The sequence below is a fragment of the Camelus dromedarius genome, chromosome 7 (assembly GCF_036321535.1).
Source record: "Camelus dromedarius isolate mCamDro1 chromosome 7, mCamDro1.pat, whole genome shotgun sequence".
NCBI classification, from domain to species: Eukaryota; Metazoa; Chordata; class Mammalia; order Artiodactyla; family Camelidae; genus Camelus; species Camelus dromedarius.
The window spans coordinates 21,872,582-21,895,618 of record NC_087442.1 but is presented as its reverse complement, the minus strand read 5'-3'; the positions used below and the strand labels follow the sequence as shown (position 1 = coordinate 21,895,618).

The window sequence follows — 23,037 nt, the reverse complement described above, 5'->3', positions numbered from 1 at the left end:
AGAACCCACTTCTAAAGAAGAAAGAGGCTGGTTTCTATCCTGCCACTGAAATGAGAAACAGAAGTGGAGAAGGGGAGGGACTTGCCTGAAGTCGCAGGTGGTCACTGGCACAAGCTGAAGTTCTGCTTCCCAGTCTTAACTCGGTGCCCTCGGTGCCTGCAGTGAGGTGGGAGGATAAAGCCAGAGGCCCCAGACCCACTTCCTCTGGCCCGTGGATTGATGTTGCTGAGCCAGTCCTTTCCCCTCTATGGTGGGATAAGAGGCAGACCTCACAGTCACAATGCTCCCGGGTCACAGAGGCACTGGGACCCAGGCCGGCCTCTGCCCGGGAAGTTCCCTCTGGGAACGTCTTCTGGTGGGTACTAAGGGCCTGATTCCAGGCCCTATGGCCTGTGGAACCTCACCACTGGGGGGAAGGCTGGGCCGGACGGAGTCATCACCTGTGGTGCCGGCCGCATGGACGAGGTGGAGTGGATGCCAAGACAACCCAAGGCCGAGGACCTAAGGGTTGGGCTCATCAGCTGGGCAGGATCCTACCTCACTTTTGAGACATATAAGAATATGGTCACTGCTACTGCAAAGGGTTTGGGCCGGAGACAGGTAATGAAGCAAACCTGCACTGGAACCATTTTTCCCAGTGGCCAAGCTGTGTGTGGGGGGGGGGGGGCGGTGGTGGGGAGATGGGGGGGCACTTTTAACCTAATGACTTACTAGCCTCTGCCATTGCCGGGACAATCCAGGCTCATCTCCCTCTCTCTAAGCGTGTTGCATGAGGGGAAGCCTCAGCCCTGGCTTTGCTACCTTGTCTTGCTCTGGGTGCTCCCAACCCTCTATATCAGCACAGAATGATTGCGTTATCACAAAAAGGAGAGGTGGAGAGCCCAGACTAGCAGGCAGAATTGTGGACATCCGGGGGAAGTTGGATCAGTGGAGTTACTGCAAGGTCTATGTTTCCGTTCTGGCTATAGTTTGAGAATGGGGTACTTTAGAAGCCATAGGAGAGTTGGTCTTCTTTTGAGAGAGTGATGTAGGCACCTCCAGGCTGGTGCTACAGAGAGGCAATAACAAAGTCCTCCCACTTAGAACAAGCTTGATCACAGCTGAAACAGATTATTGCATCTCGGCTGTCTGTGCTTCCATCCTCATCCCCGGAGCCCAGGCCTGCCTGTAAGAGGTCTTGCTTTTCTCCTGCCATGTTGGAGAGGTGGCCTTTGGAGGTGGATATGTTGGCTAAGTGTGCTGTTCAGGGGCAACTATGAGAAGAGAGAAGTAAGACTTAAACCGAAGCATTTATTGGAAAGTTGGGTATTTAAGGAAGTGATCAAGGAAGAAAGAGGGAGTTTTACCTTCTGTTGCCTGAAAGGGTTGGGTATCTAGAACTTCTCCTGGAGTCTTGAGAAACCTTATAGCTCCAGTGTGGAGGTGCCCTAAGATCTTTGGATTACCACGGGATGAGAGGGTAGAAGAGTGGACAGTAAGGAGGCCGATGTGGAGGGAAGGTGGATGTTCTCAGTGAAGGTGCTGGGGTGATACAGGGGGTGATGGTCATGGACTCCCCAGTCTAATCTCTTGGCAGTACTGATTCCCCTCTTCTTCCTCCCGATGCCTCCAGACCTGGGAGATCCTAGTGAGCAATGAGCATGACACACAGGCTGTGGTCCGACTAAGAAGCTTGCAGGGCCTTTACCTTCTGTGTGAGGCGAATGGTTCTGTGTGCTATGGCCGGCCAAAGACAAGCCATCATGGATGTTTCCTACTCCGTTTCCACCGCAATGGTAAATGGACCCTCCAGTGCATAATCAGTGGTCGTTATCTGGAGTCTGATGGCGAGAATGTTTTCTGCACTTCCCGGGTCCTCTCAGCATACCACATGTGGACCCCCCGGCCAGCCCTGCATGCCCATGTGATCCTCTACAGCCCCCTCAACCACTGCTATGCCCGGGCTGACCCCACCATAGGCAGAGTCTGGGTGGACACACCAATTCCCTGCCTAGAAGAATGTGGCTTCCTGTTGCACTTCCAAGATGGATGCTACCACCTGGAGACCTCTGCACACACCTTCTTGTCCCACTTAGACCGGCTGGTCTCCGAACCCTCAACACAGACAGCTTTTCACATGCAAGTGCGGCCTGGAGGGCTTGTGGCACTGAGCGATGGGGAAGGAGGCATGTTGTATCCACAGGGCCCACGCCTGCTCCTAAGCCTGGGTTCCAGTCCACATCGGGGCGAGGAGTGGTTCATCCTCAAGCGCTGCCCTACCTGGGTCAGCCTCAGGTCAAAGACTCGGAAATTTCTCTCCGTCATCTACGGCAAGTGCTAGGTCCAACACAGCCACAGAGGGAGGGAGGGCTGGAAGAGGAAATTGTGTTTGGGATCAGTGAGGATTCTGAACCTACTGATAAGGAAGATCCTGAGGTCCCAAGAGGATCTCTTGTGCCATGAAGAAGGCCTTTAAGGCAGAGGCATGGCTTTGAGGGGAAAGTGACCTGGGTCTTCTCCAGCCTACTATGGTCCAACAGAAGGTGATGAAGGCTGAGGAAGGAAAACAGAGGGAACAACAGCCAAAAGTATGGCGGAGGAGCTGAGACTAGACTCAGGCTTCTCTGACATGTTCTTCCTCCACAGATATTGAGGTGTGTGCTGCCTCTGAGCATGTAATCCCAGTGTCCTTGTTCCAGTTTGAATGTGATGGCGAGAGCCCCAACTTGCAGATTCGTTCAGCCAATGGCTGCTACCTGGCCCAGGTAAGCCCTTGACTTTCTGAGCAGGGGACCCCTTAAGCCCTGAGGTCTCCCTCTCTAGACACACTTTTTCCTTCTTTAAGGCAGATAGTCAGATGGTGAGGTGAACTATGGAGGCTCTTGTCAATAAACATTCATTTTCATCCAGTGGGCCCACATTCATCCAATGGGACCTCTTGTTTAAAAAAAAAATCTTAAAAAAACTTTATCAAGGCATAATTTACATACAACAAAATGCACCCATTTTAAGTTTACAGTCAGATACGTTTTGACAAACATGTATACTTATGCTATCATGTCACAACCATAGCACAAGTTAGAGAATATTTCTCTCACCACAGAAATTCCCTCTTACCCATTTTCAGTCAGTTTCCCTCCACTCTGACCCTCCCCACTACCAATAATATATATTCTGTGACTATAGATTAGATTTCCTTATTCTGCAAATTCATAGAAATGGAATCATGCAGTGTTATGGTATATATGCTTCTTTCATTCTACATTTTTTTTTTCTTTTTGGTTCATGCAAAGCTCTCTTTTTTTTTTTATTAACTTATTTTTTAATTGAAGTATAGTCAATTTACAGTCATTTCACATGTTTTTGAGATACAGCCATGATGTCGCATGTATCAATAGTTCATTCTTTTTATTGCCGGATAGTATTCTATAATCCTACTCATAGACACAAACATAATTTGCTTACCCATTCACTTGTTGATAAACACTTGAGTGGTTTCCAGCTTGGGCTATTATGAACAAAGTTGTTATGAACATTCAAGTGCAAGTCTTTTTGTAGGCCTATACTTTCAGTTATCTTGGGCAAATACCTAGGATTGGAATTATTGGGTCATATGATAAAAAGTGTGTTCAACTTTTTAAGAAGATATAGGGGGATGGTATAGCTCAAGTGGCAGAGCACATGCTTAGCATACAGAAGGTCCTCGGTTCAATCCCCAGTATCTCCTTCAAAAAAAGGTAAGTAAACCTAATGACCACCCCCACCAAAATAACTTTTTATGAAGATATGAAGCAGTTTTCTAAAGTGATTGTACTATTTTACATTCTCGCCAGTGATGTATAAGAGTTCTAATTGCTCCACATCTTCACCAACACTGGGTATTATCTATCTTTTTGATTTTAGCCACTCTAAAGTTAAAAGTGTAATGCCATCTTATTGTGGTTTTAATTTGTCTTTTCCTTATAATTAATAATGTTGAGCATCTTTACATGTGCATATTGGCCATTTGTATATTTTCTCTGATATACAAAGGTGAGGTGTCTGTTAAAATTTTTTATGCATTTGTTATTGGGTTGTTTGTCTTATTATTGAGTTGTAAGAGCTTTTATGTGTTCTGAAATCAAGTCCTTTGTCAGATATATGTATTGTAAATGTTTTCTCCCAATCTGTGGCTTGCCTTTTCATTTGCTTAATAGTGTCTTTTGAACAGCAAGTTTTTAATTTTGATGAAGTCTAATTTCTCTATTTTATAAATGGTTAGTGCTTTTTTTTTTTTGTCCCAAGACATTATTGCCTACCCTAAAGTTGCAAAGAATTTCTCCTATGTTTTCTTCTAGATGTGTTATAGTTTAGATTTCAAATTTATGTCAATGATCCATTTTGAAATGATTTTGGAGTCCGAGCCAAGGGTCATTTCTTTCCATGTGGGATACAGCACAGACTGAAGATGTGGTAGAGCTGAGGCCACAACATATTTTCCAAAAAGCATCTGAGATCATAAGCGTACCCTGGAAGAGTAAAAAAAGCTAATGGGTGTGTTGTGAGAAAGAGGGTTTAAGAATAAAAATGATGGGAGGAAAGCTGAGATTTTGGGTCCTTGCTTCCCTTCTCTTTTCCTGATATTTTTTCCAGAGGCGTCATAGGACAATTTTGGCTGATGGGCACCCACTGGAGTCTGACACCTTCTTTCGTATGCACTGGAATTGTGGCAGGATCATCCTACAGTCTCCCAATGGACGCTTCTTGGGCATCGCACCCAACGGCCTGCTGATGGCCAATGCCACCATTCCAGGTGAGCGAGCAGACCCCTGCCAAGTTACTCCAAGTGGGAGATGCTTTCAGAGGAAGCTGGGGATATGCTAGAAAGACCACTGGATTTGGGGTCGGAAGATTTGTATACTTGCTGAGTCACTGAATTTTCATCATCACTTGGGCAAACCACTTCTCTGCTGCTCAATTTCATTGTCTCCATCATCAGTGTAGGTGATAGCCAACCTGTCTGCCTCACAGAATTATCATGAGGAGTAAATAGATTCTCACATCTCAAAGGAAGAAAGAATATTAAAATTTCTTGGCCTCCGTGCTGTACTCAGGGATTTCACAAACATTTCACAAGCACCTCACTTAAGACCTGGCACATAGTAGGTGTTCACGAAATATTAACACCCTTAGTGCAATTAGTGCTCCTCTTCCTGTTTCCATCAAGGAAAGCATTTAGAGGCAGCCCATCCAGACAACTCCTTCCTGTTTCTTTCAGGCCCAAATGAGGAATTTGGGATTCGATTAGCCAACCGTCCCTTCCTTGCCTTGCGGGGACGGTACGGGTACGTGGGCACCTCGTCCGAACATGACCTCCTGCAGTGCAACATGGATCAGCCTGACTGCATTCACCTGCTGCCCTGCCGCCAGGGCATCTACCACTTCCAAGGTGAGCATCTGCACTTCCTCACCCCTGGGTTCACCGGCGGGCTCGGCCTCAGCCCAGCTCTGACTTCAAGGCCTGCCCCTCAGGGCCTGCTTATTATAATAGAAAAAACAGAGTTTCTGTTGGTTTTCACACTTCAAGGGCCCCAGAGTGGCTGGGCAGAATAGAAAGCAGCCCTCCTGGGTTTCCATGGAGGGTCCTGCCAACACAGGCAGGGTAGGGCAGTCAGGGAGGGCTGGCATGCCTCCTGGGGGCCTCCTCGGAGGCGGTACTGTGGGCGACTCCCCTGCAGAATGGCCCACCAACCTGAGCTCTTCCCCACCCCAGCACAGAGTGGCTCCTTCTGGTCAATAACGTCCTTTGGCACTTTTCGCCCTTGGGGAAAGTTCGCCCTCAACTTCTGCATAGAGCTTCAGGGCAGCAACTTGCTCACGGTGCTGGCACCCAACGGCTTCTACATGAGATCAGACCGAAGCGGCACCCTGGTGGCGGACAGCGAAGACATTACCAGAGAGTGTATTTGGGAATTCTAGGTAAAGTAAAGTGGGTAAGGACCTGGGGGTGGGGGAGCAGGAGGAGAAGAGAGGAGTGTGGGGAGGCAGGTGAGGGCAAGATCAAAATGTACCGCAGGCTGACTTCTGTCCCACAACTGGATCAACTCCAGACGTTTCTCCAAATCTGTGCTTTTCCTCAGGACTTCTAAACCTAGACCAGCGAGAGAGGAGGATCTAGGGTTCTCACTCTCGTGTCCTGCCGACACGTGCTTGCAAGCAAGCCTGCAGGGCACAGGACGAGGTGTACTTGTGAATCTAGCTCTCCATTGAGATCCGGAGTTTTGCCCCATTTATAGGGAAGTCAGGTAGCTTTGGGGGTATCTTTTTCACCCTATGCACTTTCTATTCCCACAGCACTGGATCCCTGGGATGCTGATGGCTCCCAGATATCTATCTGCGGCACTGACCCTTCTCCTAATCTCACCTAACATCATACCTTTCCAACTTCCTGATTGACGGTTGGCTTGACTTCATCCTGCCATCCCCTCAAAATCAGCCTTGTCACCCTTCCCTTCAAAGGTGATTCTTCCTGTCCTCCCCATGGCCATCGAGAACACCACCATCCTCGCAAACGCTCAGGCTCAAGACCCATCACCGCCTCTCCTTCCTCCCTTTCATTCCTTTCACCAAACCCTGAAATGGGTACTTCCTTAGCAATGCCTCTTGAGTGCCTGCTCCTTCTTAATTACCATTGCCAGTCACTGCAACAAGGGCTCGCCAGCAGCCCTCCCTGTCACCAAGCCCATCTTCTCCACACCAAGTTCCCTTTCCTAAGGTGCTGCCTTCATTCAATCGTTCCCTGCTCACAACTCTTCAGGGCACCTCACTGCCCTTAGCCTGGCCCCTTCACAATTGACATCTCTTTCCTGGCTTGGGAATTCATGAAGATGTTGTGGAAAGAGATTCAGTTTTTTGTTTCTGTTTTGGTTTTGACAGAGGTACTGGGGATTGAACCAAGGATGCCATGCATGCTAAGCATGCCCTCTACCACTGATCTATACTGATCCCTGCAAGAGATTCAGTTTTGATATTATATAGACCTGGAACCAAAACTTTCTACTAGAGCTCTAACCCCACAGAAATTGCTCTAACACTTCTAGGCCTTGCCTTCCTTGTCTGCAAAATGGGAGTAGTATCTACTACATAGGGTGGTGCGAGGGTTCAATGACTGCATACATCTTGACAGGGATCCCCATAAATGTTCACTCTTTTCCTCTATTTTCTACCAGTTTTCTACACAAGCCCTTTAACTGTGGCCAAATTGGAGGAAATAAAATGAAATTCCACTGGACCTCTTTTCTTACCTATCCCTTGAAGCATTTGGATTGAACTAAATTTCTCAGGCTCCTTCAAGGCCTAGCATTCTAGTAGATGGTGTAGCAAAGTGGTTAAGAGCTCATTTCTGGACTCCAAACTGGGTTCTAATTAGATTTTAGAAGTTGTAGTTTGACCTTGGGCAAATGAACCTCTCTTCGGTTTTTGTTGTTGTTGTTGTGGGTGAAATGGGAAGATAGCAATTATCTTGTGGGATTGTTCAGTTCCATGAGATGATGATAGTGAAATGCTTAGTACACAGCCTGCCACCCAGCACCCTCTCACCCCATCAGAAGCCTTCCCCAACTCAATCTGAATTCTTAGTAAATCTTTCCTATTAACTGTAGTCTCCCTGTGAACTCTAATGGTATTTTTTTTATATCATTCACTTGATTTTTAAAAATTATTTCTATTGCCTTTTCCTATAAGTTAACCTCATCTATGTCCTTGTGATCCTTCATCAAGAATGGGACAAATCGCTTTATTCTCTCTCTTCCCACAGGATCTCACCAGGTTTTCTCCTAAAAGCTAGAGATCAGCAAATGACTGACTGAAGGTTTCTATTTCCTCTTCCCTCCCCAGGTCAAAGGGATGCCACCTACCAAAATCCAAATCCTGCAGGAGAAACTACTCCACTAAACCAAACAGGAACCCCAGAGTCAAGATCCACGAGAAGAATATCTGTTATACAACTTTTCCCACCCAGTTTAGCAAAACACCTGATTCGAGCAACAATACATCACAAAAGGCCACCCCCAAGACCCTGGTGTGCCTCTGACTTGAGAGCAGGGGTGTGGATGTGGGTAGAGACCGAGGCCCCAGGCCACTCCAGCTGGGTTCTATCGAGAAGAGGGGAGACTAAATGGTAACCTGTCCTTCCACTGCTTCTCATGCCTACCAGAACCACTAGACTTTTCCCAGTGACCCCATGAGGAGCTAGCCTTGCCAAGAATCCAGACATGAGTAGATGTCCTTTTGGTTTAGAAAGAATGAAGGATTATTAGTCCTATGGGCACAGGGTAATGGTGGTAACACCTTATGCCTGTATGACTTACCCTCCCTCCAAGTTTACCAACCATCCCATCTTTTCATTACCATTGATCCAGTCAGTTGGGCACAGCAGGTACCTTCTCCATCACTGACCACTGTTTACAAGGAGCTGAAGTGATCTGCCTGTGACCAGGGCCTGTGACTAAATTCTTCAATTAGAGTAGATTCTAATGCTCACTCTTTCCACAAAACAGAGCTTCCAAAATGACTGTCATTCTTGCACTATCTTCATAACTTTGGCCTTTATCTACCTACCATCTGCCCTATTAATGTGTTTCTTGACACAGGCATTTAAGTACATTTATTTAGAAAGGGATATTTTAATCATAAAATGGAAGACCAGAATCACTTGCCATAAATAGAGTGACTATAAAAATAAATACAGTGAAAACAAAGCAATGTTATCAAATCTCAGTTAGATTTCTCTCCCCTGACCAAGGCTCAGAACCTGAGGCTCCCTTTCCCTCTGTTTAAAAAAAAAAAAGTAGATTTTGTGGGAGAATATGGTTCAGTGGTAAAGCGTGTGCTTAGCATGCACAAGTCTCCAGTACTTCCATTATAAATTAATTAATTAATTTAAAAAATCTAATTACCCCTCTCCAAAAACAAACAAACAAATAAAACCAGGGGGAAAAAGTAGATTAGCCACTCTTACAGAGGTGCTAAAGACCAGGACCAGCATGAAAACTTGCTCTTTGATGCAATAAGAATTGAAAAGGAGTTGAAAAAGGAAGAATTTTCTCATTACTGACTCAGTATTATGTAAAGCAGCATCCACACAGCTCCTAAAAGTTTGACAAATACCCACAGTGATGCCTGACCCCTATTTGAGAAAAAATTGCACCATCCCATAATCAGTGCTGGGTTTTTAAGTCCACTGAGAAGAGAAGCTGAAACTAGAATATAAGAGAGATTCCGTTTGGTTAAAGGAAAATGATGTTCGGCTTCTGTATGTTTCTCCTTAAGAAACATGAAAGAATTGTGTAAAAATTTAATCCAAGAAGTGATGGTTGCTAACACTAGAGACCAGCACATCTCTTTTCCTGGAAGACATTAAGAACAGGCCAAAGACAGAGAGTGGAATACAGTCTTCAGAGATAGGACCTTGGCAGTCATTTAGTGCAGAATCCGTTCCTCGGCTTTCCATAAATACATATACACACTCAGACACATGGGCATGCATGCATGAGCCCAGGAAAACACACACACACACACACACACACACACACACACACACACACACACATACACACACACACACACACACACAAACACACACACACACCTTATTCCCTGTTCCCCACAGGTGGCCATCCATCCTCCACTTTAATGTGCTCAGCCATGGGGCCTCAGCTGACAGCTCCTTCCACTGCTGAGGTCAATTTTGTCACTGAGGTGAATGGCTTATTCTCAGGCCATACTGTAAAGATTGTCACCCTACAAAACCTGGCCCATTTCCAGCAGGGCCCCCAGCTTGAGGGGGAGAAGGCAGGGCAGGGGCAGGCTGTGTTCTATTACCCTTGGAATTTCACCGTAGAGCTGGGTTGTCCCATCGAACTGTCTGAGCCGATGGAAATGCGGTATAATGTTTGCTGTCCAGTATAGGAGCCATGGGCGTGTGTGACTGTTGGGCATTTGATTTGGGGCTAGTGTGAGTGAGGAGCTGAATTATTCATTTTATTTCATTGTAATTACACTTAAATAGCCACATGTGGTTGGTGGTTACTTATTGAACAGCGCGGCTCTAGAGTATTTGATGATAAATAGACATCTTGAAGGACAACTGGACCAGTGCCTGTCGCAGATGGGAGTGAGTAAACGTGCCCCCAGCACCGCCTACCCTGCTTAGCATCATCCCCAAAAAGGAAAGAATTTGGAGGGGTGAGCCCATCCCCCATTCCAAATAGCCCCTTCTTCACCCTCTTTCCCCTGTGTCCCTCTCTTTCCCTACATCCCAAGGCTTCCCAGGAGGAGGGGAAATGGAGACAATCTGGAATTTACTGCCAAGCAAACGTACCCCAGAAGCGTGTATAATGAAACAGGTAGAATATAAAAAATGGCATTTCTGCTCTGTTTGCAGCTATGCAAAAAATACATATGCCATTCAGTTGTTAATGTCTGTTTCTTAGATTAAGGAATTATTATACATTTCATTAGACGTGCTAATGGTGTGGCAGTGGTGTTGAGGTTATGTAAGAAAACCTCCTTTATTTCTTGGCAACGCATGCTGGAGGACTTAGAGGTGACATGCCATGAGGTACTCTCAGTGTGTGGATGTGTACATGTGCGAATGTGTGGGTGTACAAGCCCCCACACACCAAGACAGATACTAACATATGTAGATACATACATACATAGATAAATACAGAGATTAGCTAGATTGGATAGGTAGACAATAGGTAATATATAGTTATATAGACACATAAATAGATTAGATAGATGATAGCCAGATAGATACATAGTTACATAGATAAATAGATCAGCTAGACAGATGCATAGATACATGAAATAGACAGGTAGAAAGGTAGGTAGGTAGATATGGGGCAGATTGTTTATAATTGCTAAATATGGGGGTTGGGAGTATGAGTGCCCATGGGAAAAACATGATAAACAACAGAACTACTGCTAATTAAAAAGTATTTTTATTACTGACAACTGGAAGCCTCTTAAGATAAGAGTGAGAAATAGATGGGCATGGCTTCTCCAGCCCCTCCAATCAGTTGACACATAGAAGGGGCAAGGCCCACAGATGAGGAGACACAGAAGGAGGGAGGAGCCATGAACTGCTTGGGCAGGCAGTATCAGATCCTCCCCACCCCATCTCCTTTCCACTCTGGCCCTCCTCCCTCGTCCCAGGCCTTGCAGTGGGGAGCCAGGCCAGCGCAAGGCCTGAGGGGCACAAAGACTGGCGACCGGGGCAGTGGAATGAAAGATGGCAATGCAGCACTGAACCCAGGGAGCTCGGCTGGGGGCGGCAGGTAGCCTGGAGGGATAGAGAGAGAGTGAGCTTGGGCTTGTCACTGGCACCCTACCCCCTCGAAGTCACTGATGTGGAGAAGGGCGGGCATTGGTTCTCTACCCTGGATGGATACACTCGAATCCCAACCCCACCCCTTTTGCTGCTATGACTGTCGAGGGTAGTATAGACTGAGGGCACTGGCCTCCCCTTCTTGTGGGCCATGCAAGGAATGAGGAAAGCTGTACTGAGTTTCCTTTGATGACCCCAGCTGGAGACCCATGCCCTTCTGTGGGTCAGGGAGTCAGTCCTCCCCTCATCCTGCAGGAGGAAGACCAGGCCTGGATTCTTACCCCAGCAGGGCTTGAGACAGGCTTGTGATGGGGTGTCACTCAGACACCTGTCAGACGCTGTCCCCCAGCACAGCTGATAGCTGGAGGGACCCAAGGATTCCAGGGCAGGTAGGACTGCTGTGGACTCACTTCCAGGGGACTGCTAGAAAAATCAAGAGGAAACCTTCAGCTGCCAGTGATGTCTCCTGTTTAGCAGGACTGGGACCTCAGGGCTGCACACCCCCCACCTCCAGGCCATATCCTGAAAAACTCCAGAGGGAGCCATTCACAGAGAAGACAATGAGGATGGTGCTTTTTAGAAGCGTGCACTGTGGGGGCCCAGGGGAGCCATCAATTCTAGCTCAGGCCTTCATTAGGAGTGGGAAAAGCGGTGAGCCCTTCAGTCTTCCCAGTTCACAAACCCCCCTCTCTTCCTGGATACCTGTGCAGAGACGATCCCTGGAGAAGCATTCAGTACAGTCAGACCTTGGGAAACACCTACAAGGTAAGAGTCAATCCACTTAGAGGGCAGAACAGGTCTGGGGAGCAGGTAGTGGCAGTGAGAGGCAGGGAGATTCTAGGAAAGGCAACAACTTCTGGCAGGAGTGGAGGAGATGAATGTTACAACCCTAAACTGCTCTCCTCCCCAAGGCAGGGTCTTGGAAGACTGGGGAAGGATTAAATCTTGGGGATGGTGAACTGGGGACAGTGCAACCCTGAAAAGCAGGGATTTCATATCCCAAGCATCTAACACAGGGTCTGGTGCATGGAAGGTACTGAGTAAATGGTGGGTGGATGGATGGATGGATGGTTGGATGGTTGAATAAGTGGATCGATGGAAGGAAGAATGGATGGATGGATAGGTAGGTGAGTGAATAGACAGAAGGAAGGGAAGACGGATGGGTGGAAGGAAGGGAGGAAGGAAGCAGGGAATGAAAGGTGAGTGGATGACTGGAAGGAAAGATGGATGATGGATGGGTGGAAGGAAGGAAGGATGGATGGATCGATGGGTGATGGATGGATGGATAGATGGGTGAGTGGGTAGTTGGAAGAAAAGATGGGTGGTTGGATGGAAGGAAGGATAGGTGAGTGGATGGATGGGTGGATGGATAGGCAGAGAAATCACCTGGAAACTGCATTTCCCACTTGAGCTTCTCTTGTCGGCGCCATTTGGCTCTTCGGTTGGAAAACCAGATCTGAGGGAGAGCAGAAATAACATAGCTGGCCTCCTGACCTGGACTCAGTGCAGACCTGTCCTCATACTTGACAACCTCCCTCCCTGCTCTGGCCCTTGCTCTCTGTCTCCTTCCTCAGCACAAAGGCTTGGGGTGAGGAAGAGACGAGACAGTCAGCAGAAGGGAAAAAGAGGGTCTTGTATCATTTCTGCTCCAAACAAACCTGTCTCCACCTTCTCGCCCTCTTCCCTAGCTCACCAGAGCCCAGAGCTTTCCCGGCCCAGACTGTCCCTGTAATTTGTGCACACTTGTGGCAGAGCTCACTCACCCTCACTGTGTCCTCAGGCAGAGAGGTGGCAGCAGCTAGCTTTCCCCGGGCCACTGAATCAGGGTACTGGCCACGCTGGAACTCTGCAGAGATGGAGGCTCTCACAGCCAGGGCACGGGGAGAGGAGCAAGGCCTGTCTCTTACTTGGGCCCCACTCCCCACCTGCGACAACCCTGAACTGCCCTCCTCCCCAAGGCGGGGCAACCCACAGCCTCCAGCTCTTGGCCTTGGCCCAACAACCTCAGGGTCATTGCCTCCATGTGGCCCACCGAGCACCCTTTGGCCCACCACCCACCCAGCCCTGACACCTTTCTCTAGTGCCTCAGCTTGTCCTGGGGAGAAGATAGTCCGATTCCGGTGGCTGGTCCCTGGGTGGGGACCCCGGGGAGCCTCAGAACCACTCTGTGGGGTGTGAGGATCTGAAGCCAAAGCAGCTGCAAAGAGAGACAATGGCTGGTGGGGTTTGTTATGGTGATTCTCCTGGTCAAATGGAGTCCCCAAGTCTCTGGGGCTGCATGCTGGGGACAGAGTGGCTGTGAGAGCAGAGCTGCATCACTGGGGCATCTGCAATTACTTGGTGGGAGATATACTCAGTGCCATGTTGGGTGCATGCTTAGCACTTGGGGGGAGACAGCTACAAGTTTGGTCCAGGCTTGCATGATCCTACAGCACATGAAGGGTGTTCTGAGAAACTGTGAATGAAGCAGGGGGAGGGTGTGGAGGATCTGTCCTGCCTCCTCCTCAGCAGATCTTGTGAATTTAGGGGCCAGGGGAGCTGGGTTCTGTTCCAGTACCTGCCAACAACTAGCTGGTGACCTTGGGTAAGTCACTTCCCTTCCTCTGAGCCTCAATTTTTTCCTGCCGAGAGAGAATAAGACCCCCCTGCCAGGCCCTCATTGTTGTCTTATTGTGAGGGTGATCCAAGAAAGACCAGGAAAGGAATTTGAGAACTGTATAATGCTTAGATTGGGCTCTGGTCATCCTTGGAGGCAGCTCCAAGACCCACCTGGCAGCCTGAGCTGTGTCCAGGGCAGCCTCTGGTCCTCCTGTAGCGCCCGCAGGACTCGGTTGATGGAGGAGACCTGAGGGTGTGGGGTGTTGAGTGGGGAGATGGTGTACAGACACAGGGTTGCACCCTGAGGATGTTTCCCCAAGATCCTCTCTCTCCTATCTCAGTCCATACCTCGTTCCCAAGGGCAGCCTCCTCTCTCTCCCCACAAGCTTGCTTCTTCTCACCTGTCTTACCGCCACCACTTTTCAGAAGAGAAACTTCTGCATCAGAAGAGAGCCCAGGAGCCCCGCCCGCAGCCTGGGAGGCCCCATTGCCAAGTAAGAAGGGATCTTCTTCTCCATCCCTAGACAGCCTGTTTGCAAGCCCCGGTTCTGGGGCGGGCAGGGCACTTACACTGGGAGTCTTGTCTTGGGTGCAAAGCCCTTCAGCGCAGAGCTGGCGTTGGATCTCCCAGGCAAAGAGGGCTGGGCACTCACCCTTCAGCTGGGCAATTCGAGCCACCACAGGGGGTGTAGCCAAACGTGGCTTGCTTCCCCCAATCCCCTTTGGCTCCAAGGCACCTGTGCGGTAGTAACGCCCTAGGATCTTGCTCACACAGCCATTAGATACCTGGATCAGGTGAGAAGCAGGGTCAGGTAGGGCATGATGGGCAGAGGGTGAGTGTCTTTGGGACAAAAGGAAGCTACAAGGCAAAATGAGACTAACTGGACCAGGTCACAGAGTCAAGTCAAGCCTCACCTTTGGAAGCCTGCAACTCCCTACCCCAGCCCTCAAGAGGGTCTTCTAGGAAGTAGCCCAAACCCCAGAGGCCCTCAGAGTCTGCAGTAGCCCCAGACTTCCCTTCAAGGGGCCCCTTCTCCCTGCTTCTTGTCCCCACCACTAGGTGAAGCTCCCAGCACACTACCTTAAGGCTCCGTGAGATGTCGCAGGGCCGCATCCCGCTGACAGCCAGCCGCACGATCTGCTGCCGGGTGTCCAGGGGCAGGGGCCGCCCATTCACAAAGAGTCCCCCCAGCTGATTCACACTGCTGGTCCCTGGGCAGGATGAGGAGGCAGCCTCACGCCTCGTCTCCCCTCTCCCCAGCCCACCTGTGGCATGGAGGACCTCCAGCCTGGCTGCCTACCATAGAGAAAATCCTCTCCCCAGGGGACTGCTCCCCTTCTGCTCCCAGGGTCCCCCAAACATGCCATCTTCTTTGGGAGCTGGCTCATGGGTGAATCAATGCCCCCTGGCCGTATGCACTGACCCTCGTGATCTAAGGGAATCAGGTAGAGCAGGGGGAAGGGACTGGACGGAGCCCCCCCCAGAACACTGGCCAACGGCAGGTAAAACTATGTGGATGGAAGCAGAGCCCTGAGACATTCCCGCCCTCCTCACGCTAGCCTGTTCTTCCCACGTGCCCTGGGCATCTTACCGTCCTGTGGCATGCTCCAGGCTGAGCCTCCTCACCCAAGGGCAGGAACTGGAGAGACTGGGGAGGGGAGTCCCCTTGGGAGTTCCTTCTTTGTTCTTGGGGCTGAGCCTGCAACAATCGGGGGTTCTTTGGGTGAAGTCTCTTGCTTACAATGGTCTTGGGATGCAGCATTTTGTATTAGAGAGTGAGGTTTCTAAAATTTGCCCACAGTTTGGCTAAGAAAATTCAAATTCTCTTTACTAAACCATTCAGTGATGAATTAAAACACCGCAGAGCCAGCAGAGGACTGAATCTTTCTGGATGTCCTGATAAGGGCCTAGGAGGGGTCTTTCTCACATGTCCCTCATAGGAGGTCAGGGAGGTGGGAAGGGATGATGCTGTCCTTTTCCAAATGGACAACTGTTCCCTCTGACCTCTCCACCCCCCTCCCCCGCAAAGTCTTCTCAGCCCCTGGGAGATGCACTCAGACCAGGGCTCCTGCCTCCTAAGCTCAAGCTCAGTAGGGTCTAAACCAAAGCTTGGGATGTTCTGTCCAGCCGGTGGGGCATGAGGGACCAAAGATCCCAATCGCCCTGGTCCCAGGATAGAGCCAGTTTCATGGCTCTGCCTTCATTATCACAGAGCTCCAAACCACCAGCCAGAAAGCTTTCTTTAGAGCACTTCAGCAATGTCTGCTTCCTGGTGTTTTTTTATCCTCTCCAGGAAGGTCTGGGGAAACACAAGGACTCAGCTCTACCCCGAGGCATTGAGGCGCTAGTCCCACCCACTGAAATGGAGGTGAACAAAACACCTTTCTTGGCAGCTTCTCATCCGCTGGGGTTGTTGTTTCCTGTTAACCCTGGAGAGTGCTAGATCTCACATTCTCAGAAGCCAACTTGCTGGGACTAGACACTCATTCCTTCAAGTAACATTTATCAAAGGCACGTTGGAGGGAGGGAGAGAGAGGCAGGAGAGAGCTGTGTCTGACCTGCATAGAAGCCAATGTGAATACGAGGGAGTCTGGGCAACACGGGACCCAGGTCATGGGCCACCATGTCCGTCTTGCTTTCATCAGGTGGTAATGGGAGTTGAAGTTGCCTCCTTTCATGCCCGGAACCGTGGCAGGGCTGGAGGTCATCCCAGAGAGCAGCTCACTCATAGAGCTTTCCTGTAATAGCCATGCCATCTTGGCTCAGTTAACTAATCTGCAGTTATTTACTGAATAAGGTATTAATCGTGAGCACAGAGCTGGTTGCTCGGGATGAAGGGAGTAAAAAGAAAAGGGACAAGGTTTTTGCTCTCCAGGAGATTACAGGGCAACTAGGAAGAGGGGACTAGCACGGGAAACAACAGTGAACACACAAAGACTATGTCGTCCAGAGCTACTGGATAAATTCAGGAGCTAAATCGACTTTTACTCACTCCTGTCTAGGCAGTTAGAGACACATTCCCCTTATGGCTCCCATCTTTCCAAAAAGTCAGAAAGGAAGGCAGAGGTTTCTCCAGCAAGATAACTGAGGCACAAATTTGGATTCCCACAAGTCAGGGGCCACCCAGGGAGTAAAGCTCAAGGAGGTTCAAAAGCCGAAATTTCCAGCTTCTAATCCTGAGGCTCTTTCTCTGCCTCCATTCCTGTGATACATTCGTGTAATTGCCACCAAGGCAGTGGAAAGAGTCAATCCAGGGATGTGAAGGGCTAAGCCCGGGACAGTGCAAGTGGTGGGGGTAGAGGGGAGGGGGAGCTCAGAAAATCAGTCAAACCCTGAATCCTTGAGAAAACTGTGTCTCTGCTGAATAACCAGAGCTCAGAGGAGCTGTGGGGACTCAGGTTCAATATCCAAAACAAACTGATCTCCAAAATAAAAACATCATGTGCCAACTCACAGACAGAAACCCCATTCCCAGTAGCTGCACCAGGCATTTCCAACTTTCATACTAACTTGTCTAATAAAAGAACTGGTCCTCAGAAGGTGAGAAAGCAGGAGAAGGGGCTGAAGGGGCAGGAGGGTGGCAGTGGCAAAAACAGAGGAGGAGAGAGGTTGGCTTGGCCACACAAAGACATGGAGACAGCATGGGAGGCAGAGCAGACAATGAGGCTGCCGGTGAGCTACCTGTGTGCAGGCAAGGAGGTGAGAGCTTCCGTGGGAGGGTCTCAGTCTCCTAATCTGGGCTCCTGAGACCCCTGCCGGCTCCAGGGATGGTGGTGGTCCGATCCTGGTAACAGCCTCCACTCTGCTCCTGCTTCAGTCCTGCCAGAGGGTCCAGAGCTACAGAGAGCCTGTGCTCAGGAGCAGAGGGCAGCCTTCTGGGAGCAGCCAGTGATGTCACAGGCCATGAGCAGAGGAGAGAGGAGGAGGGAGGTGTGTATGGGGCTGACTGACACTGGCCCTGAGACAGGGCAAACCACAGCCAATGACCCACTGTGTCCTTCCGCGGGAAGTCCTCAGAGCCCACCTTGCATCTGCCTGCCCTCCTGAAGCAGGTACAGAGCTTCTCTCAAAGCAGGCTCCCTGGACCCTGAGTGCACCCACTCAGGGGCCAGCGCTCCCGAAGGGAATGCAGAATGAGGAAGATGGGGAATTGCAGATTGTGTTTGCAAGGCTTTGAATGCACAGAAGCCCAAAGGCAACTTCCATAACTAGAGACACAGCTTCCTAGCCAGAATGCATATGCCTGGTACTGGGTCAACTCCTGGGTTCTATGTGTATTGCTAAAAAGATAAATGAGTATATAGACCAACACCTAAATACTGACCAACTCGGCTCATAAATCTGTGGGAGAATGAGGGTACCTGTAGAAGAGAGTGTGTCACTTGCTCCCATTCTCCCAGAGTGTCCTCACCAACTCTCCAACTGGCTCCTTGACTGAGGTGATGCCCAGGGCAAATTCTTGCCTGGAAACTGGGGGACCCTGGACTTGATAGCACTGACAACAGTGGCGGTCGGGGGAGGGGGGAATGAGCCTCCTAGGGGAGTCCGGATGCAGGTGGGGTGTTTAGGAGGAGGTATGCAGCCTGCTTTTCATTCTTCCATCTCTAGAGTTACCGGGCTCCATTCTACCGGGGATTTGGTACTTTTAGACTCTAAGCTATGAATGGCAATCCTGTTTCCGCAGAGGACACCACAAGTTGTCCGGATCACTGCTGGGGTGGAGGGCCCAGGACCTGGAAGGGAAACAAAGGCCCCAGTGCATGGAAGCTCTGTTGCCACTATGATCTTGGGCAGATCTTTTGTGAAGGAGCCAAGACAGAAAGCCCATCCCATACCTTGGATTCTGTGAAACCCTCTCAGAAGTCAGGCTGAAGGTAAGCAGGGTGTGGTGCTGTAAGATTAGACCCAGAGCGGGGAAGAATAGGTTTCAGGGGTAAATGCTTTGGTTTGGGGGGTGCAGGGCAGTGGGTGTTGTATGTTCAGCTTGATCCTAGGGTTGGGAACTCCTGTTCTCAAAGCAGGGCCAGTATATCACAGAAGTGAGTTTTCTAGCTCACCCTGACACATCTGTCCTCCTTTGCCAGCCTTCTCCAGCATCCTCAGACTAGCCCAGAGCTCCGGGGAATAGGGGAGACCACAGTAGCTGGTTTCAGCCCCAGGGGCAGGATAGCACATGCCCAGGGGCTCTAGATCTCCTTCAATCCCAGGGCACCTGGGACTGTGGTCACTCTACTTAGCCATGCCTGAGTGAGAGGAGGTCCCAAGGAAGGTATGGGTAGCCCTGCTCTTAGTCCTCCTTTCCTGCCTCATCTCTTGCCCCCAGTTTGCCCCTGCATCTGGGGGCCGAAGTCTCCATGTCCAGACCCACTGTTCCCATAGACAGCTGTGTGAGGGTGGAGATAGGGGTATCAGGGGGAGAAGGGACAAGACCTGGCAGATGGTGGTGGCAGCGATTTCCCCCATAAACTACCCTCTCCCCCCTCCTTTACAACGCACTCTTGGGTCTGAACAAACAGAGGCTTTAGACCCAGAGGTGATAGGGGAGGGAGAAGAGAGGAAGGGCCCTGGCAGGGGGGCCTGGCCAGCCCAAAGGCTCAGCCATTCAGCCCTCTGCCCAACGCATCAGACTGTTTGAGGAGCAAATATCTGCCTTCACTGTCTGACTCTCTCAACCTCCCCGATCGGCCTTGGGGCTAATTGTCCCTCATTAGCTGGGCCCAGGTCCCAGGCTGCCGCCAGCCCCCGCCATCTGCTCACAATTATACATTAACTCAGAGGTCTTGCCACCCGCCAGCCAGGCTTTGCGCCCCTCTCCAGGCTGGCCATGGCCATTCCTGCTTGTCCCTCACCCTCGTTGTAGAGCCCTGACCACTGGCTTCTTCTGCCCTTGGGAGCCCCTGGTACAAAGCCCTGAGGCTATGGGAAAAGATCTGTCCTCAGGAGAAGCGGATGGAGTTCCCCTGCCCTCCTCACGGGGCCAGCAGACAAGACAAGCTCGTGCGTAAAGCTGGAGAGGGCAGGGCGCAGCCAGGGCAGACACTGGGCGGCTCTGCTCTGACCCCTCTTCGAGGGCTTTGGGCACTCCCTGGGGGAGGCGACGCCAGTTCCAGGCTGTTTCCGCCCCTCCCTGTGGCACCTCTGAGTGGGCTGTGGGGCTCTGGCTCCCTTCTTCCTTCACTGCAGCGAGCCCCATCTCCTGCCAGCTCTCAGCTTTCTAGAGCGCACGGGCCACCTCGCCAAAACAGCTCTCTGTCAGCATGTGCCTCCAAGTTTAAAGTCAAAGTCGACTCTGGTTATAAGAATGTGAGGAATCTTCAAGTTCCCTGGATATTCCTAAGCTTGGAGCTGAAGTTGCAAGCTCAACGCAGCCACCCAACTCTCCCAGCCCAGACCCTAATCGAACATCTACAAATTCCTGCGCTTTTCTGCTCAGCTTTGAAAATGCAGGCTGCCCGGCTCCCTCCCTCTGAACGTGCCAGGAGGGAATGGCGAGCACTTCCTCCCAACTGCCTTTGAACTAGGGACACAGAAGGCGCCCCAGCTTTCCCTCTTTTTTACCGTGAGCCCCTCACCTCTGAGCTCAACCCTCCTCATGTTTCTCTCAGGACTAGGCTTTGCCAGGTGTGGTGGTGAGTCTGCACTCCCCTAGACAACCCGCAGCAAGCTGGGGTCCAGGAAGCCTGGAGAGGAAACCTGGGGGCATGGGAAGGGCAGGCGAGGAAGAGCCCAGCTCAGAGCTGCCAGGTCTTGTACTGTGGGCCTCAGACCACAGGGCATGGGGCGGCCAGAGAATGCTCTTCCAGCCACCTGTGGAGAGTGCGCCCTTGGGTCTGCAAACGCACCAGCTTTGCCCGAGGGGAAAGGGCTGTGTCCTCACTGGACTTTTCAGACCAGCCTGGTGACCCCAAGACCCATCTGTTCCCTGGGGACAGCCAGCTCTGCACTCTGCACACTTCCCCACACCATCCTGCCCCACTTTTCAGTGGGTAGAGGATCTGGGGAGGCAGGGAGCAGTCCATTTTTAAAAATATTTTAATGACCTACTGTAGAGCTCAGGGAACTATATTCAATTTCTTGTAATGAACTGTAATGGAAAAGACTCTGAAAATATATTTACATATATGTATGTAGGTATATGCATAACTGAATTGCTTTGCTGTACACCTGAAACTAACATTGTAAATCGACTACACGTCACTTAAAAAATAAGAATTGAAAAATATTTTAATGAACTTTATTTTTTAGAACAGTCTTAGATTTACAGAGAAATTTTAAAGATGATACAGGGGGTTCCCATACACCCTATCCTGATTTCCCCTATTATGAACATCTTACCTTAGTATTTGTTATAATTAATGAACCAATATTGATATGCTGTTATTAACTAAAGTCCAGACTTTATTCAGATTGCCTCAGTTTTCCCCTAACATTCTCTTTCTGTTCCAGAACCCCATCTAGGTCAGCTCATTTAGTCACCAGGTATCCTGAAGCTCCTCTTGACTATAACAGCTTCTCAGATTTTTCTTTTTTTTGATAACCAGGAAACTTTTGAGGAGTCAGGCATTTTGTAGAACATCCCTCATTTGGGATTTATTTGGTGTTTTTTTCCTGATTAGACTGGGCTTCTGGGTTTTGAGGAAGGAAGACAGAAAAAGGGAAAGTGCTGTTCCCATCACAAGACATTAAGGGTACGTGCTGTCAACATGACTTACCTCTCTGCTGCTGTTGACCTTGAGCGCCTGGCTGAGGGAGTGTTTGTTGGTTTCTCTACTGAAGTTACCTTTCCCTGCTCCTTTCCACACAGTCCTTTTTGGAAGTCCTACAGACAACTCACACTTGAGGAGTGGAGAGTTATGCTTCACCTCTTTGAGGATGGAGTCTCTACATTGATTTTGGGTCTCTTCTGCCCAGGAGAGTTTTTAACTGCTCTCCCATTTATTTGTACAATAATCTATGTATGTCAATATGGACTTATAGATACGTATTTTATTCTTTGGATGATTATCCAACATACCACTTAATTTTGTTCCTCAAATTGTCCCAGCTTTTGTCACTGGGAGCTCTTTCAGTGGGCTCCTATGTCCCTTTGGCATGCCCCCACTATGGTGGGGTTAGGTTTTTGCTTTGTGTGTGTGTGTGTGTGTGTGTGTGTGTGTGTGTGTGTGTGTGCGCGTTTGAGTACATCCTTACTTTCTGATACTGCCAGATGCTCCAGGCTTATCTTGTACATTTCCTGCCCAGTCCCACAATCCACCATTTCTCAAGGAGCTCTGGTACCTTTTGTTGGAGAAGAGTATGAGAAACAAACACCTGGGCACTAGGTGTGCTTGCTGCTACTTGGGGTGTCAGTGCTTCTGGGTTCTCTCAGCTGACAGAGCAAATAATACAGGTGTGTACTAACCCATATATATAGACATACCTATAAACAGCTCTGTACGTAACCATTTGTATCTGTATTAACCCAAACATGAGTTCACACAGTTGTCTCCAACTCTAATCCATTATTACATGGATCATTCTAGTTTCCTGCCTTGCTTATCTGGAAACTCTGTACAACTCTTACGTACAACTTATTTTACCTTTAGTCTTACAGACGCCACTCATTTCCAAAGTTACTTGAGTTAGCATCTTTTTCCCCCGTTCACTTCACTGAAGCTGTTTTATACTTTTGCAATATGGTTAGATTATATATATACCACAACTTCTTACCAGTCATCTTTCGATGGACATTTAAGTTTTTTCCATGTCTTGGCTATTGTAAATAGTGCTGCTATGAGCATTAGGATGCATGTATCTTTTTGAATTGGAGTCTCCTCCAGATATATGCCCAGGAGTGGGATTGCTGGATCATATGATAAGTCTATTTTAAGGTTGTTTTTTTTTAAAGGAATTTCCGTATAGTTTTCCATAATGGCTGCACCAAACTACGTTCCCATCAACAGTGTAGGAGGGCTCCCTTTTCTCTACACCCTCCCCAGCATTCATCATTTGTGGACTTTTTTGTGTGTATGTGGACTTTTTAATGATGGCTATTCTGACCAGTGTGAGGTGATACTTTATTGCAGTTTTTATTTGCCTTTCTCTGATA

The 23,037-nt window shown here is 49.3% G+C and overlaps 2 protein-coding genes across 2 annotated transcripts; one reads left to right on the top strand and one right to left on the bottom strand.

Moving 5' to 3' along the window:
• The first annotated feature begins 355 nt into the window (after positions 1 to 355).
• FSCN3 (fascin actin-bundling protein 3) lies at positions 356 to 8,028 on the top strand. The gene is made up of 7 exons (XM_010975625.1): positions 356 to 600; positions 1,613 to 2,309; positions 2,626 to 2,744; positions 4,612 to 4,771; positions 5,237 to 5,407; positions 5,732 to 5,937; positions 7,855 to 8,028. The coding sequence occupies exons 1-6, from the start codon at positions 457 to 459 to the stop codon at positions 5,935 to 5,937; spliced, it is 1,497 nt and encodes a 498-aa protein (XP_010973927.1). The 5' UTR covers positions 356 to 456; the 3' UTR covers positions 7,855 to 8,028.
• Positions 8,029 to 11,123: 3,095 nt separating this feature from the next.
• PAX4 (paired box 4) lies at positions 11,124 to 16,574 on the bottom strand. Its single transcript, XM_010975697.3, has 10 exons — positions 16,508 to 16,574; positions 15,030 to 15,160; positions 14,519 to 14,734; positions 14,120 to 14,195; positions 13,422 to 13,547; positions 13,114 to 13,196; positions 12,737 to 12,806; positions 12,053 to 12,108; positions 11,632 to 11,773; positions 11,124 to 11,305 (listed from the first exon to the last, which is right to left on the bottom strand). Exons 1-10 carry the CDS (start codon positions 16,572 to 16,574, stop codon positions 11,124 to 11,126), a joined length of 1,149 nt encoding a protein of 382 aa, XP_010973999.3.
• Positions 16,575 to 23,037: the final 6,463 nt, after the last annotated feature.

What these genes read in the sequence shown, in the direction of transcription:
- FSCN3 (XM_010975625.1), top strand. Translation starts at nt 457, where the DNA reads ATGGACGAGGTGGAGTGGATGCCAAGACAACCCAAGGCCGAGGACCTA. An exon ending in AGGGTTTGGGCCGGAGACAG is followed by an intron (nt 601 to 1,612) that starts GTAATGAAGCAA and finishes CGATGCCTCCAG; the next exon opens with ACCTGGGAGATCCTAGTGAG. An exon ending in GGCCAATGCCACCATTCCAG is followed by an intron (nt 4,772 to 5,236) that starts GTGAGCGAGCAG and finishes TGTTTCTTTCAG; the next exon opens with GCCCAAATGAGGAATTTGGG.
- PAX4 (XM_010975697.3), bottom strand. Translation starts at nt 16,574, where the DNA reads ATGGTGGCCCATGACCTGGGTCCCGTGTTGCCCAGACTCCCTCGTATT. An exon ending in TCACATTGGCTTCTATGCAG is followed by an intron (nt 15,161 to 16,507) that starts GTCAGACACAGC and finishes CATCCTGCCCAG; the next exon opens with GGACCAGCAGTGTGAATCAG. An exon ending in ACATCTCACGGAGCCTTAAG is followed by an intron (nt 14,735 to 15,029) that starts GTAGTGTGCTGG and finishes CACCTGATCCAG; the next exon opens with GTATCTAATGGCTGTGTGAG.